This window comes from Notolepis coatsorum (assembly GCF_963971535.1).
Source record: "Notolepis coatsorum genome assembly, chromosome: 9".
Taxonomy (NCBI): Eukaryota; Metazoa; Chordata; class Actinopteri; order Aulopiformes; family Paralepididae; genus Notolepis; species Notolepis coatsorum.
This window is the reverse complement of record NC_140173.1, coordinates 130,354,627-130,371,761: the sequence shown is the minus strand read 5'-3', so window position 1 is coordinate 130,371,761 and position 17,135 is coordinate 130,354,627. Positions and strand designations below refer to the sequence as shown.

The following is a 17,135-nucleotide window of genomic DNA, read 5'->3' as shown; positions in this document are numbered from 1 at the left end:
TGGACAGTGGTATTGATGAGCGTGGGGGGTGGGGGGGGGGTTAATATATCAAATCTGTACTAGTTTAAGCCACACCAGAAGTAAGACTGGTTGTTGTTTGTAATATAATACATCTGTACTAGTTTAAGCCACACCAGAAGCAAGACTGGTTGTTGTTTGTAATATATTACACTAGTTTAAGCCACAGCAGAAGTAAGACTGGTTGTTTGTAATATATTGAATCTGTATTAGTTTAAGCCACACCAGAAGTAAGACTGGTTGTTGTTGTTTGTAATATATTACACTAGTTTAAGCCACAGCAGAAGTAAGACTGGTTGTTTGTAATATATTGAATCTGTACTAGTTTAAGCCACAACTGAAGTAATACTGGTTGTTTGTAATATATTTAATCTGTACTAGTTTAAGCCACAGCAGAAGTAAGACTGGTTGTTTGTAATATATTGAATCTGTACTAGTTTAAGCCACAACATAAGTAAGACTGGTTGGTTGTTTTGTTTTTCAGCCCAGTGCTTTGTATGCAGAACGGGAAGGAAGTCAAGACTACAGGCTCAGAGTGGCAGGTAACCAGACATTATGAGCCAGCTATGATATCGGTAGGCCCTAATAAGATACCACTATTAATGACAATGACATGCACACCAGCCTCACCTGAGAAATGGATCTTCATTGTGCTTGAAGTCGGTGTGGTGATAATTATTCATCGAAGGCCTCTGGCACCTCGAATTCACATTATGTGCTGAACTTTGTGGCAAAGATGCTAGCCCGTGTGTGTATAGTCCCAAACTGAGTAAGTAATACATTTATATGCTCAGAACTGCTTTGCTAGCTCGTTCTCCTTGTAACAAAGATGCCAGCTAGTGTGTGTATAGTCCCAAACTGAATAAGTAATATATCTATATGGACAAAACTGCTTAGCTAGCTGGTTCTCCTTGTAACAAATATAATTCTAAAGAAAAAACAACATTTTTAATAAAAAAAATGTACGGACCTCGAAGGCTAATCCCATTCTACAGTAGATACTATGTCACGCACATGGGAAGTGAATACCTACTGCAGTCATGAGTATTTACCTGTAATAAAACCACCCTCCATCCATGAATATTTACCTGTAATAAAACCACCCTCCATCCATGAATATTTAACTGTAATAAACCCACCCTCCAGCCATGAATATTTACCTGTAATAAACCCACTCTCCATCCATGAATATTTACCTGTAATAAACCCACCCTCCATCCATGAATATTTACCTGTAATAAACCCACCCTCCAGCCATGAATATTTATCTTTAATAAACCCACCCTCCATCCATGAATATTTACCTGTAATAAACCCACCCTCTTGTCATGAATATTTACCTGTAATAAACCCACCCTCCAGCCATGAATATTTACCTGTAATAAACCCACCCTCTTGTCATGAATATTTACCTGTAATAAACCCACCCTCCAGCCATGAATATTTACCTGTAATAAACCCACCCTCCAGCCATGAATATTTACCTGTAATAAACCCACCCTCCAGCCATGAATATTTATCTTTAATAAACCCACCCTCCAGCCATGAATATATGTACCATATGTAAGGGATAATGTATAGCTATACTCGGTCATTGTCGCAAAATAATTGACCGACACGGAGTTTAGAACACAGAGGCGCCGCGCCGAGGTGTTCTAAACACAGTGAAGGTCAATTATTTTGCGACAATGACCGAGTATAGGCTATACATTATCCCGCTTATTACATGGCTAACTTACTAACAATATACCTAATTCATTTTACACCATCGACAAGATGAGATCAAATGCAGACGCAGTTGTTCTGTGGCTCCTCTGTCATCGCCGGCAGCCGGCAGGTGTGTGGTCTGATTACCTGATGAGTGCAGCTGTGCATATGCTGAGCTTAGCTTTCGTGACTGTCTGTGACCAAAATGCTTGATTGTGATTGGTCAATAGCGCTGTGTTACCCGTATCAGCGGTCATTATTGCGTGTTGCCCATAGCAGCGGTCCGTTATCGAGAAATAACTGACCGCTGTCAGGGGCAACCGAGCACTATTGACCAATCACAATCAAGCATTTTGGAGAATGTTAAAACGCCATGTAATAATTATCTTTAATAAACCCACCCTCCAGCCATGAATATTTAGGTGAACACCAAGTACACAGTGGAGACTCATAATCTTGTTGGTCGTTATCTTGGTCCTTGGTATACATCTTATATATACATCAATGGATAATACTTCCATGACACAGATACACACATAGTTTATGTTGATATAGGTAAGGTATGAAAACAGGGGGGGGGGGATGGGGTAATAATGATGGTAATAAGGATGATAATCGAATTGCCTCCTGATCTGGAGGCAGTGATTTCAGCGTAGATATGATCAATTCCTGAAACAACTGGACGGCACAGTATTAGTTTTTCATCGCATGAGGAGTTTGATGAGGAAAATGGGCCTGGCCTCATAACGTCACAGCCCCATTCATTGTCTATGGAGGTATTGTGGAGGAACAGGAAGAACGTGTGTGAATCCTTAAAAAAAGGGGGTTGCATTCCCCTTTAATACGCCTGCGGGGGATCATGTGTATGTGTGTGTATGTAGCCTGCACATTTGCATGTACGTGCATGTGTGTGTGTGTGTGTGTGTGTGTGTGTGTGTGTGTGTGTGTGTGTGTGTGTGGGTGTGGGCGTGGGTGTGTGTGTGTGGGTGTGGGTGTGGGCGTGGGTGTGTGTGTGGGTGTGGGTGTGTGTGTGTATATGTATGCGTGTGCCCATGTAGGTGTGTGTGTGTGTGTGTGTGTGTGTGGGTGTGTGTGTGTGTGGGTGTGTGTGTGGGTGTGTGTGTATATGTATATGTGTGTGCCCATGTACGTGCATGTGTGTGTGTGTGTGTGTGTGTGTGTGGGTGCGTGTGTGTGGGTGTGTGTGTGTATATGTATATGTGTGTGCCCATGTAGGTGTGTGTGTGTGTGTCTCCATCAGTGGGTTTGTTGTCTGCACCTCCAGGCCAGAGGAGGAGATTCTCCTGACAGATATGATGAATGCAGAGGCAGGAGCGCCAGCTCTGACGTGAGTCTGTCTCTCTCTCTCTCTCTCTCTCTCTCTCTCTCTCTCTCTCTCTCTCTCTCTCTCTCTCTCTCTCTCTCTCTCTCTCTCTCTCTCTCTCTCTCTCTCTCTCTCTCTCTCTCTCTCTCTCTGTTAGTCATGCACTTTTTAGAGACACTAATTTACACCTTTTTTTTTTATCTCTGACGACATGGTGCCTATAATACCTACAGTGAGAATGTGTTTCATGCTAGGTGTGAGTATGCCTGTGTGTGTGTGCGTGTGGAGGTGTGTTTGTGTGTGTTTGTGTGCTGTCTTGTGGAGGTGTCTGTGTGTAATAGCAGCCTCCGTCTCCCCCTCCCCTCCCATGTGTGACGCACAAAGCATTTTTTTATGAATGAACAGCCAGAGAGAAGGAGCTGGGGCTGTGCTGTACTGATGGTGGTGATGATGTCAGACCCCCCTATGGGATGTACCCTCTACTTACACAGCTAGAAGACAAATCAAACACACACACACACACACACACACACACACACACACACACACACACACACACACACACACACACACACACACACACACACACACACACACACACACACACACACACACACACACACACACACACACACACACACACACACACACACACACACACACACACACACACACACACACACACACACACACACACACACACACACACACACACACACACACACAATCAGCTTCCGCCAAGAAAACAAAACTGCTGCTCGGCTCTTCGTCATATCCCTCCCTCCCACACACACACACACCCACACACACACACACCCACACACACACACACACACACACACACACACACACACACACACACACACACACACACACACACACACACACACACACACACACACACACACACACTCGCACCACATACGGTACACGGACCCTCACGAGCGGCATTCCCGCCATCTCTCATCTTCCGAGTGCGATGAATAATCCATGTGGAGCCGGATGGTTGGCACAACAGTGGCGGGACTGTCATTGAGCGGGGAAAACCGCTCTGATTTAGCGGATTCACTCCGTGCCAAGGCAGACAAGACACACACACACACCGCTGGATCAGAGGATCAGGGAGTGAAAGAGCTCAGCTACTGACAGCAATTCTGCGCATGGAATGAATCGTGGATTTCTTCTCATCAGGGGATTCCAGGCTGGGAATGCTGACTGACTGACTGACTGAGGAGGGAAGGGTTGGCTGGCTGGCCAGCGCGACGCGGAGCCTGTGCCTCTTACATGACTCTCCTCCGTTCCCCAGTGCTGCTGAGCCCCTTTCTAGCCCCTATCTCTTATCTTCAAGGACCAGAGGATCCCTCAGCTTCTCCCTGGTCTCTGGCTACAGGCTACGTTCCCCACCTTGACTCTCTTATCCACCTAAAGCTCTCTGCCGGACTTGATGACCGCCAGCCTCCAACCCCTCAATAATCTATTGGCAGGAGGCAGGAATTCATATAGGAGTTTGATAGGTTTACCATTATTATAATTTTTTTTTACTGGTCTTGACTGGGGCTTTGGAGATCGGACCGCCCTCCACCCGGACGCCAAACACCTCCTCCTGCCTTCTGTCCTCCTCTCTCTCGTCCCGTCCCCCACCCGAAGACATGTTCTGCTTCTGCTTCCAGAGACCCTCCCTCAAGCTGCAGGCGCTGGAGGCTGAACTGGGACCATCACCTCCACTGCCAGTGGACCCCTGTGCCCAACACCATCAGCCTGCCACCACTGCCCAGGGGCACCACATCTGTGCTGGGTACCCGAGCCTGCCCCTCCACCCCCCACCGGCGCCATCTCCGCTGCCTCAAGATATGATCCTCTCATCTCAGCCTGGTAAGAAAACTAGAAACGTCCATACTGTACAGAACCTAGGTCTCTGCTCCTGATGTCCTTCTGAACTGTACTGAACCCATCTCACCCCTGCCCACTTTGACAACCTAGGATGGCTTAGAGTAGACGACAGAGTACAGCAACTTGCAATGGGCCTGGTCTAGATTGAAGATACACTACACCACTAAGATACCCATGTACATGTCGAAATACTTCCCAAAGGTCAGTGAATTCCACGACCACAACACCAGAGGGAGCTCCACAAATCATGTTAAACCCAGACAAACCCAAACAAGGGACTAAACGCGTTTCGCAATTATGCCACATCAATGTGGAACGCCCTACCCAAAGCCGTAAAATAATGTGAATCCCTACCCACCTTCAAAACCGCCCTCAAAGAGCACCTACGGGAGGCTGCAATTTGAAACTGGCCCCGGTAAATGTCCAAACCCCCCCCATCCCACCCACCTAACCCCCTCCAATGTACAGTTTCTTCCCCCTCGAATGTATATATTTTCTTTTAGGATCTCTGTCTCTTAAACAGTACTATTATTTGTATATCGTGTATGTCATAAATGTCTGGATGTAACAGTACTGTATATCTGTATGGCGCGTATGTCATAAATGTCATGATGAATTGAAAATGGGGGACCCTGATGTAAACAAGACGGAAGTCTTTCTCTGGTCTACTCTACATCCCTGTAACGGTTCCAGGGAAGACAATGGAAACAGTGGCCACAATGTCAATTGTGGTCACAGTAGGAACAGTGGTCTCCTACCTGGTCTCCTACCTCCCTCTAGTGGCCAGATGACCCAAATGGTGCAGGCAATCATCACACCGATATTGACTATATTGATAAATATAATTAATGTTATTTCATGGTGTGTGTTATTGAATGTCCTTTCCCTTGTGTGATGTGTTTCCCCTGTCTGCTTGTGGTTTTGTAATTGCTTTTGTGTTTAGTTGGTTGTTGTGTGTTTTAGACTGGCCTGGCCAGCTGTGGCCACTTGTAATTAGTCTGAGTATATATGTGTGTTCGGTCTGCTTCTCTGTGTGGTGACATTCCTCCGTTAACCTTGTTCCTGTCGACGTCGTCCTTGCCCTGTAGTGTTGTACTGTCTAAGTAAGTGTATATTAGTGTTCTGTTTTGTTGCTTGTTTATTTTCGAGTTCTCAGTTCGCCTTTAATGTTCTTTTGTAACTTACCTTCGCCCGTCTTTATGTTTGTTTATTTATCAGCCTCTTTACTTGTGTTTTGGTCTTGTGACCTAGTATCGCTCTCACGGTTCCTATAATAAAAGGAACACAGTGTTTGAGAAGAGCCAACTGCCGTCTCCGTTTCATCCTTCCACTCCATTCCGCATATTGGGTTCTCCTCTCCTTCCCTCGCCACCCCATCGTAACACATCCCCTTAACAATTGTGTGTATTGAGCCGTACTGTATTGTACCCATTCTGCAATCTGTTAATAAAATTTTCAATCAATCAATACTGGCTCACTTTAACAGTACAAACACCATACTGTACAGAAACCTAGGTCTCTGCTCCTGATGTCTCGCTCACTTCATATCCGCTCGTCTCAAGAAGCGATTGAGGAACACCTCCATCATCACATTGGTGGAGATGATGTTGCCATGGTTACAAACAGCAGCTTGATGGCCTGTGTTCTGCCACAGGCTAAACTAAGTAAACGTTACCAAGGCAAAAGCAACTCATAGAAAATAGGTCTAATTACTATGACGATTAATTTGAGTGAATTGTGTTTATATATAAGTAATGTATATAATTAATATATACACAGGGTCCACAGAGTAAAAAAACACACAAACATAATCAACAAATTACATCACAATAAATAAAAACACAAACCAATAGCCGCTCTACAACAGGGCACTGACTGTACCAATACTTCCAGATACAGGACTGGAACTTGATGTCACTGAGACTAGGTTGCGTTAGCAACAGGATGATCCTGTTCTGAGACACATTCAGACGACAGATACATTTGTACATCAGGTGTCTCAGCAGAGCATGAAAGGAGTTAAAACATTTAGCTGTAGCGCTGCAGCGACTGCTACCAGACATTGACCTGGGACTTATAGGAACCCAAGGGGGACAAAGTAGACTACCCTGGTACTTTGATTAATGTATACTCAGTAGATAGTAAATTATAACACTACCTCATGCATACTGCACCTTATGTGACACTGTGAATAATGTGAATATTCCTCAGCTAGTCAGATAGTAAATTATATTGACCATATTGATCAAATTGTTTACACTGCCTGTGTTGTCTTTTACTACTGTATACTGTGTTGTTTTACTACCTGTACCCATCCCCCCTCCCCCCATGCTGCTATGATGCCTGAATTTCCCCAAGGGGATCAATAAAGGAATATCTTATCTTATCTTATCTTATCTTATCTTAGGCCTCCTCAGCAGAATCCTCAGGCAATCAGTGTAAGAAACCTGGAGCTTATGAAAGCTAGCCTGCTTCAACTTGAGCCACAGGGGGGCAGTATAGAGAGGAGTGCAATATGCCCTAAACAGGTGAACTCTCACCCCAGCAGAGCAGACATGGAACTTCCTCCTCAGCATGTTAGCTTGAACATACAGTACACGCCGCTGTCGGTACATGTCATCATCATCACTTATTTGATCAGTAATAATGTGACCCAAATATTTTGTACTACAGCAGATGGCCAGCGCCAGCCCAGACGCGTGAATATTTTCCCTAACTGGGGTTGCACTTCCGCGTTCGGTTTGCGCGATCTGATTGGCCACTGACGTTTCTGGTCATGTGACATGTGCGCCAATCGTGTGACGCCTGTTTCTATCACCGGTTAAGCTTAGGCACTCTTTCGAAGTTGGTTAAGGTTAGAGTTTGTCTTAGAGCAGGGCGATAGAACACCAGCCCTGATTCCAAACTCTAACCTTAACCAACTTCGAAAGAGTCGCCTAAGCTTAACCAGTGATAAACTAGGCGTTAGGTACTGTAGTTTGCAGGCTGTTCGAGGCGGAAATAGGCGCAGAAACGGGCGTCGCGCGATTGGCGCACATGTCACATGACCAGAAACGTCAGTGGCCAATCAGGCCGCGCAAACCGAACGCGGAAGTGCAACCCCGTTAGGGAAAATATTCACGCAGCCCAGACAGATAGAAAGAAGGAAAATAAATATCCTTATCGCTTTTAGTCCTGCAAATCACAATGACACTCTTCTTAGCATTGTATTTGTACGTCATACCTTACCCCATAATCAGAACAGAGATTGAGCAGCTCTTGGAAACCACTACTACTTGGCGACAGGATGGCCAAATCATCAGCATACATGAAGTGATTCACCACCATGTTACCATGAAACACATAACCCGTTCGCCAATTACCAAGCTGTACAGAAAGTTCATTCATATAAAAATTTAAGAGGGCAGGGGAGAGTAACGCACCCTCCCGGACGCCATTCCCAACACCAAAAGGAGCAGAGACATGTGATGGATCACGGTTTATGTGGGTTTTATTTTAGTTTATTCTAAGGTGCTTTGGCTTTATTTAATCTTTCTGTGAGGGACAGCTGTCAATCACTGGCCTCTGCAGTTAATTGCCAATGCGGCATGGCAGGTGTGTGGGCTTGATTACCACCTGATTGGCTTTAAGTAGGTTTGGTTGACTGTTTTCGGATGCTTGTCCATTTCATGTTTTGCCCTCGATAGTAGAGGAGTGTCCCAAGCTCACGCTTCTAGGGTTTTCGCTGTCTCTAGGGTGGTTATTTTGGGATTTTTACCCAGTTATTTTATACTGGTGTTTTGTGTTTCCTACAGTTTTTATTTTAATTAATTTTATTCTTGTCTTTTCCCCCACCCTCTCTCATCGCGATTCCAGTGGGTAATTTTAAGATTCCCCTTTTTGTGTGTGTGTGTGTGTGTGTGTGTGTGTGTGTGTGTGTGTGTGTGTGTGTGTGTGTGTGTGTGTGTGTGTGTGTGTGTGTGTGTGTGTGTGTGTGTGTGTGTGTGTGTGTGTGTGTGTGTGTGTGTGTGTGTGTGTGTGTGTGTGTGTGTGTGTGTGTGTGTGTGTGTGTGTGTGTGTGTGTGTGTGTGTGTGTGTGTGTGTGTGTGTGTGTGTGTGCGTCGTCGTCGTCGTCGTCGTCGTCGTCGTCGTCGTCCCCCCCCCCCCCCCCCCCCCCTGGTATGTAAACCTGCATGGTCTGGTTTGCATACCAGAATGCCAGGATTCTAATAATATTACCAGGCGGCACGGCCCTCTCCCTCGGCTTTAAAAACAGTTTCTGGTGGTTAACTCGGTCGAATGCCTTAGAGCAGGGGTCTCAAAGTCGCGGCCCGCGGGCCAATTGCGGCCCGCTGGATGATATTTTGCGGCCCCCTACTTGACATCAAAGTTAAAAAAAATAAAAATAATTTTTTATTTTAATTTTTTTACTTTTGTGGGACTTGTACAGCACTTTGTTCAACTTTGTCAGTGCTGTAAAGTTTAAACCTTTTTAAATCTTAGACAAACGAAACACTTTGCTTTCATGAAATATTGTAAGCCGTCATTTGAGGCTTTATAAAAGCAGCACAATGAACACAAATCTGTCAGTGCCGAGTCCGACCTCATCTTAAATAACAAACAGCATTGCTTGTTGTAGTTAACAAAGAGAGGCAGAGTTGATTTAGCAAAAAAATAATAATAATAATCATATATATATATATAATATTTGATGCGGCCCAGCCTCACCCAGACTCTACCTCCAGCGGCCCCCAGGTAAATTGAGTTTGAGACCACTGCCTTAGAGCCATCAATAAAACCCACTAACACAGAGGAATTCTTACCCTTATACATATTAATAACTTCTTTCAAAGCATAGATACAAAGGTCAGTGCCATGCTTGGCTTTGAACCCAAACTGATTGTCAGAAGTGACTAAAAAAAGAACTTAAACGATCCAATAAAATTCTCTCTAAGACTTTAGAAAGTACACTGGCCAGTGCAATGGGTCGGTAGTTGTCCCAAACTCCCCACCTTTCCTGCCTTGTCCCTGATAACTGGCTCCACAGTAACTGATAGCATTGAGTCCGGCGGTGCGGCTGGGTAGCGCAGTGGAGAATGCACTCGCCTACCACCACAGAGACTCTGGGATCTAATCCGGCTTGGTCAGTCGTCCTTACTAACACAATTGGCAGTGTTAGCGGGTGGGAAGCCGGCGGGGTATGTGTGTGTCCTGGTCGTTGTAAACTGCGGTTCCTACTGGTCGGTCGGGGCGCCTGTTCAGCAGGGAGGTGATCGGGGGGAAATAGCGTGAACCTCTGCACGCGTTACATTCCCCCAGTGAGAGTCCTCGCTGTCAGGTGAAAAGAAGCGGTTGGCTGACTCCACATGTATCGGAGGAGGCATATGGTAGTTCTACACCTTTCCTAGGCCGACAGTGGGACAATGTGCGCAACGACCAGGAAGGGAATTGGCATAACGACTAAATTGGGATGGGAGCAACAAAAAAAAAACAGAAAAAGTGAGAACAAATTTCTTTTTTTATCCACTTTTTCTCCCATTTTCTATATTTTCTCCCATCCCAATTTCATATCATCCAATTCAACCCTCCCCTGTCACGGACGCTGTTTCTTGCCTCCCACAAGCCGGCTGCAATGTGGACTAAGTCATACATAGCACAAGTCCCCTCCGGTACTTGAGGTAACAGCAGTCGCATCTTTTCACCTGCGCAGCTCGATCTCAGTGGCGAGGAGTAACGCGTGGGAGGCTCACGCTGCCCCCGACACTTCCTGATTCTACTGCGCAGGCGCACCAACCGACCTGTAGGAGTCGCTGTCCACAACGCCCGATCCCCACCCATCAGTTTCCCACCCCCTAATACGGCCAATGTGTATTAGTACGGACGACCAGCTAAACTGAAAGCAAATGTGGAGCGCTGGGCTCGAACAGGCAAGCCCAGCGTCTCCAGATTTCGTGGCGAGCGCCTTGCCCACTACGCCACGTAGCCGCCCTAAAGTGAGAACAAATTTATAAATAAATAGAATGGAGTCCGGCAGCAGCCCATGTGTCATGAGTTCTGTAAAGCAGATAGAGAGCAGGGGCCTGTTCCCCGTACCTGGTTCAACTAAGTCGATCGAGAGTCCCATTATCCAGATTCAGTTAACGAGATGATTGAAGCCGGGATTTTCCTGTTCCTCGAAGGTGGATTCAGTCTCGTTAACTCAAACCAGACTTGAGACCCAGGATTAGTGCGCGCGGCCGCTTCATTTGAAAAGCCAGCACGTATCGATAGCAGAGATCCTGATTCTCTAGCGGCATTGATTGATTAATTGATTTAAAACTTTATTAACATATTGCAGTACGGCTCAATCGCCTCGCCGACAAGTTAAATGCGTTATCTATAGGCTAATTTTAAGTCCCTCATTACCTCAATCAATCAGATTATATTTCTTTAAACTTGCCTGCTGGATTGAATAATCAAATGAGATCTTGCTAGCGAAAATAATTAGTTAAACTGTTATACAGAATAACGATACGGCTCTCTTGCCCATTGATTGATGTATGGTCGATCTTTTACTTATCTCCACTGTGGTGTAACGGGTTCTTCTTTTGACTTTCACGCAGACGACCGGGGTTCGAAACCTAGTCTCTTCCTTCTTTTTGCAATATAGGAATAATTCAATTTGGTGCACGTTGAGAGCTATATAAAGAATGACATCCTCAATGCATGTAGATTTATAATATTTTAACTTAAAACTAGGCTACCTTTGCGTATAATCATTAATATTATATTCCAAAAAATTATATTAGAAACACGGGGTTTCGAACACCGGTCGCCGGGTTGCCAGGATTGAGCACTACCGCTGCGCCACTGTGCCATATGGGATAAATTCATTGTTTATACATTAATGAACGAGAGACCCGTGTTTAGAATATTCTTTATTTTGTTGTTGTTGCACCGAGCGAGCGCCACGGTATATAACGTGCATTATTTAGGACAAAGTGAATTTAGTATCAGCATTTTGGGTCTATTTTACATTTCAAAAGACCCCTCTGGAAGAATGGAGCACAAAAACGTAATTCAGAATGGTATAATGCAGATCCTAGACTGTGGGAATAATTTCAGGAAACGCGCTGTCACTTCTTTGCGGGGGCGTGGCGATGGTTCATCCGGCTAACTTGAACTTAAACCCTGCTTTCGACCAGGCTCAAACTTTTGGATCTGTTGTCATGGTGATTTGGACAATCCAGATTTGGGGAACCGGAAAGTCCGGCTTAAGTCAGACTTCACCGAAAGTTATCCGGCTAACTCAGTTATCCAGGTACGGGGAACGGGGCCCAGGACAGCAACCCTGGGGCTCGCATACTTCAGATGCTCTGCTGAAATATTATCGAGGCCACTGGCCTTGTTATCGGCAAGCTGAGTTATAGCTTGACGCACCTCGTTAGCAGTAACTCCAACTAACTCACTGTTGGGGATGCTAGCCCACTTGAAAGGGGTCACTCTGAACACAGTTAAAAACAGCAGAATAATGCTGCCTCCACAGCTCAGCTATGTTGATAGCACCAGACACTCCCTCAACCAGCGTACTGCCTCGGCTCAGGGCCTTAACCTCCTTCCAAAAAGCAGTGACATTACAGCTAAGAAGCTTCTCAGCCATGAAGTTCAGATATTTGAATTTTTTATATATTGAATGGCAGCTTTGTACCTGGCATGTGTATTCTTTCTATGGTCCAGAGCTGGTCCCTGCCTGGGCCTGCCTGCCAGTACCCAATCGTTGAAAGCCTCCTTAGCTGCAGCATAATGGAATTGTGTTTATATATAAGTAATATATATATATCCCTCTCCCTCTCTCTTCTGTCCTCCCTCCCTCCCTCCCTCCCTCCCTCCCTCCCTCCCTCCCTCCTTCCCTCCCTCCCTCCCTCTCTTCGTCCTCCTCACCTCGCATCAGAGTCCTGTCCTGCCCCACAGGTTCCTGCCTCTCTGTGCCAGGGGCTTGTGGGAGGAGTGACCCAGGGCGACTCGGACCCCAATGCCAGCCCCCTCCTGCAGAGCATCGCCATGACTGACTGCCCAGCAGTCCCGTCTCCACGCTGCGCCGGCCACGGCCTGCGCTACCACTCGGACCCAGACTCCGCCCCCTCCCCGCCCTGCTCGCTGCACATCAGGATGTAAGACGGCGGGAGAGAACAGGATGTGTGCACGTGTGTGTATGTACAGTGTGTGTGTGTGTGTGTGTGTGTGTGTGTGTGTGTGTGTGTGTGTCTGTGTGTGTGTCTGTGTGTGTGTCTGTGTGTGTGTGTGTCTGACTGTTACCTATGTGTGTGTGTGTGTGTGTGTGTCTGACTGTTACCTGTGTGTGTGTGTGTGTGTGTGACTGTTACCTGTGTGTGTGTGTGTGTGTGTGTGTGTCTGACTGTTACCTACAGTACGTGTGTGTGTGTGTGTGTGCGCTTCTGACTGTTACATGTGTGTGTCTGTCTGACTGTTACCTACAGTGCAAGGACGCGGGAACTAGGGGTGCGGCAGGGGCTGCAGCACCCCCTGCTGGCGGGGAGTGTAACTGCAACTGCAAGGTTGTTTTGGCTTTATTTATTCCATTGTAACCGAGGCTACTCAATGTCACAGAGCGGAGCGGCACTGCAGATTTACCCTACTCTTGGAATGCATTGCCAGATCGTCATAGGGGCGCTGTCTCGATAATGCAGTGTTGTTAACAGCGTGTAGCCGACGCATGAACCGGTTGGGATTCGAATAGACGCGGCCTGGAAGCGTCAACACGGAACTGGAAATCCGTTGGTAAAAAAAATATACTCAGCCTGTAAGTTTTGGGACGCTGAATTCGCAGTAAAGGAATATATCTGCGGTTTCCCTGGCGTGAACAAGCCAGCAGAACTATCCGAGCCCCCGGGAGGGTAGTCGAAGACCTTTTGCATGTCGGCGATCATGTATGCAGGGAATTAATTGCAGAGGGAGGGCGCCGCGCAACAGGTGGGGTAAGCTGGGCTGTGATGTGTGCATCAAAACGATTACATGTTTGTCTCGCACGCTCCGCAGAGCTGAGCGTGAGAGCGCGGTCTCTAGTGAACGAGAGTGTTGGTTTACCAGAGTGGTAAACCTATGACGTTATTATTATATCACTTATCTCAGCACCCCCTCATAAGTCATAACACGTTTCACGTTTCAGACCCTGTTGAACTATCGCTCTAGCCTCTGACTCAGTATCCATCTGCAGAACGTCAGCCCCAGCACTCTCAGGCCCCACGCACGCTGAATGTGAATCTGATTTGACCAAAGCAGAGCTGTTTGCAGATAGCGAGCATTTTGACTTGTTGCGTGGTGGCGATGTCTCGCAGACAATACAACTACAAGTATAATTATATAATATATATATTTTATTAAAAAAAATTATATAAAAAAAATTAAAAACGATCAATATCTCAGCACCCCCACTTCCCGCGGACTTCCCGCGGCCCTGCTACAGTGTGTGTGTGTCTCTCTGACTGTTACCTACAGTGTGTGTGTGTGTGTGTGTGTGTGTGTGTGTGTGTGTGTGTGTGTGTGTGTGTGTGTGTGTGTGTGTGTGTGTGTGTGTGTGTGTGTTTGTTTGACTGTTACCTTGCATTTCTTATACGGTTTGGCTCTCAAACTTGGTGGGAATAGGTTGATGGTTCACCTGCACTATTGAATTTGTAAAAATGTATCTACGTTCAACAATACTGATCGAGGTCAATGGACCTCATGCAGCAACATTCTCGTAAGTTTTCTCGTAAATAACCTCGTAGGAAGTTTGTAAGAGAACCTACAATAGTCCCCCCCGGATACATCAACGTGTGGTGTGGAAAGGTTCTCTTAAGTTGCCAAAATGATTGCATCTCTGAACTCCTTAAAGGGGAACTATTTTACTATTTCTTTCACTATTTGGGCACTTTTACACAATTCCTGTGAGTCTATGGAACACCTGTAATATATATATTTTTTTTATTCATTGTTTTGTATTTCTAATCAAGTCCTCAAAAACAGCATTTTTCTACCTCAAGATCTCGAGCTGTTTTGAGCTGATGTGGACTGGGGTGCAGGTGCTGGTGCCTGAGGAGCCACATTAACATGCAGCAGTGACTATATGACATCACATATAGGCACATTTTCAAACGACTCAGTTCAGTGAGGGTGAATATTGTGAGAGGAGAATTGGAAGAATGCGCCAATATGAGAATTTTGAGACATAGATCATATTAATATAAGTTCACATAGCTAGGAAACAATGCTAAACACTGAAAAAGGCCATTTATAAGATAGTTCCCCTTTAACACTTTGATCGCCGGGGTTAAATTCATAATTTACCATCCCTCGCCAGCCCTATTTAACATGGAGAAGTTCCCCTTCTTTGCAGGGCTATAACTTTTTCAATTTTATTGCTAAATTGACATTACTATGGCCCATTCAACGTCTTATATCTATTGTTCAGGGTGTAGCAACGTTATACTTTTTCATTCACATATTCATACTAAAATACGGTCTAAAGTATAAGTATGTTTTTATCGTTTTCTGCAGCTTTCTCCAGAACTTGATTTATAGCTCCAAATGCATTATATTGATGATCAAATACAGTTTGGTAGGAATCTGTGCGAGATAAAAGATTTCAAATGGACGTACTTCTAGAAGTTACTACGTATGATCTGATGATGACCGGATTGGGGGGGGGGGGGTCGTTTATAATTCCGTGGGCAACGTTATATCATTCATCTAGTGTGGGTGATATGATCATTAGAGCAGTTAGTATAGAAGACATTACAAAATAACGCTGAAACTCACCGTAGCTTCCTCTCGCAGTTGGGAGATGAGCGTGGAACAGAATTTTTTCTATTATGGGATGTCAAAATATCCGATCCATTTCCAGGTTGTATAATAGTATATACGTCCAAATCATGTTGTTTATCGAGTTATTGGTAACGGATCACTATCCGTCGTGATCAGCTCGAGTCCTGGGACTATTACCGAGTGATCGGACCAAATTGAAATGAGCACCAGCTTCCACTTCCTGTTTCTTCCCTGGGCGATCCGCCGATCGGCCACCAGATGGCGCTCTTGAACCGTTAGAGAGTTGATAGGGGCTCACCAGTACATCTCATGTCTCCGGGGGAGAAATATGATTTTGATCACAGATTTTTGAAATATTGATATCAAAGACGCTGTCCAGCGTCTTCGGCAGAATAAGCATGGCGGGGAATGACGTGTTCCAGCGTCAACGGCGATTAAATCTATTTTTCTCCCCCTTTTTCCGTATTTGTCTCCCATCCCAATTTAGTCGTTATGCCAATTCCCTTCCTGGTCGTTGTGCGCATTTTCCCCCCACTTGACGGCCTAGGGAGGGTTGAAGACTATCACATGTCTCCTCCGATACATGTGGAGTCAGCCAGCCACTTCTTTTCACCTGACAGCGAGGACTCTCACTGGGGGAGCGTAACGCGTGGGAGGATCACACTCCCCTAGATCCCTTCCCTGCTGAGCAGGCGCCCCGACCGACCAGTAGGAGTCGCTGTTTACAACGACCAGGATACATACCCCACCGGCTTCCCACCCGCTGATACTGCCAATTGTGTTAGTAGGGACGACTGACCAAGCCGGAGGTACCGCTGACAGCTGGATTCGATCCCAGTGTCTCTGCGTGGTAGGCAGGCGCTTAGTCCGCTGCGCTACCCAGCCACCCTACGTCACTCATTCTTAAACTGGAAGTGCGTTCTCGTACACCTGAATTTGCATACAGACACGCCTCGCCAGCTCCTTATAAGGCGAGGACCGTGTGCAAAGCGGAAGCGAGAGGCTGAACATTGCATCTGTGCTGCTGACCCCCGTATTCAACAGGTAGCGCGGACGCGAATTGCGACTGATCAAAATTAGATTAGATTGAAATGTATTGTCATCATCATACAGCACACTATAGCTATAGTGGAATAGACTGTATTCATATTCCACATATTCGCGCTCCTGGCCACCTGCCTCAGCACACACACACGCACGCACGCGTGTACCGCATACATGATACATGCGTAATGAATCGTTCCAGCAATATGTGCTGACAGAGCAGGAGGTGGAGAGCCAAGCGTGCAGTTAGTATTGACACTAAATAAGATAATAATACTGTACATGTTCTACAGTATGACTTACTACTATAGTAATAAAACAAGTCATTAGAATAATATAAGCCTTGTACTGTTGCTGAAACAATTCATTAAGC

At 45.8% G+C, this 17,135-nt stretch overlaps 1 protein-coding gene across 1 annotated transcript in view; it reads left to right on the top strand.

The window, feature by feature from the left end:
* LOC311234755 (protein FAM13A-like) overlaps window positions 1–17,135 on the top strand; it is a 68,663-nt gene that overhangs the window by 39,487 nt on the left and 12,041 nt on the right. Inside the window, exons 10-13 of the mRNA XM_084321998.1 lie at window positions 503–560; window positions 2,987–3,073; window positions 4,720–4,921; window positions 12,849–13,068. Coding sequence (XP_084178124.1) covers window positions 503–560; window positions 2,987–3,073; window positions 4,720–4,921; window positions 12,849–13,068 — 567 coding nt within the window. The remainder of the gene's footprint in view (window positions 1–502; window positions 561–2,986; window positions 3,074–4,719; window positions 4,922–12,848; window positions 13,069–17,135) is intronic.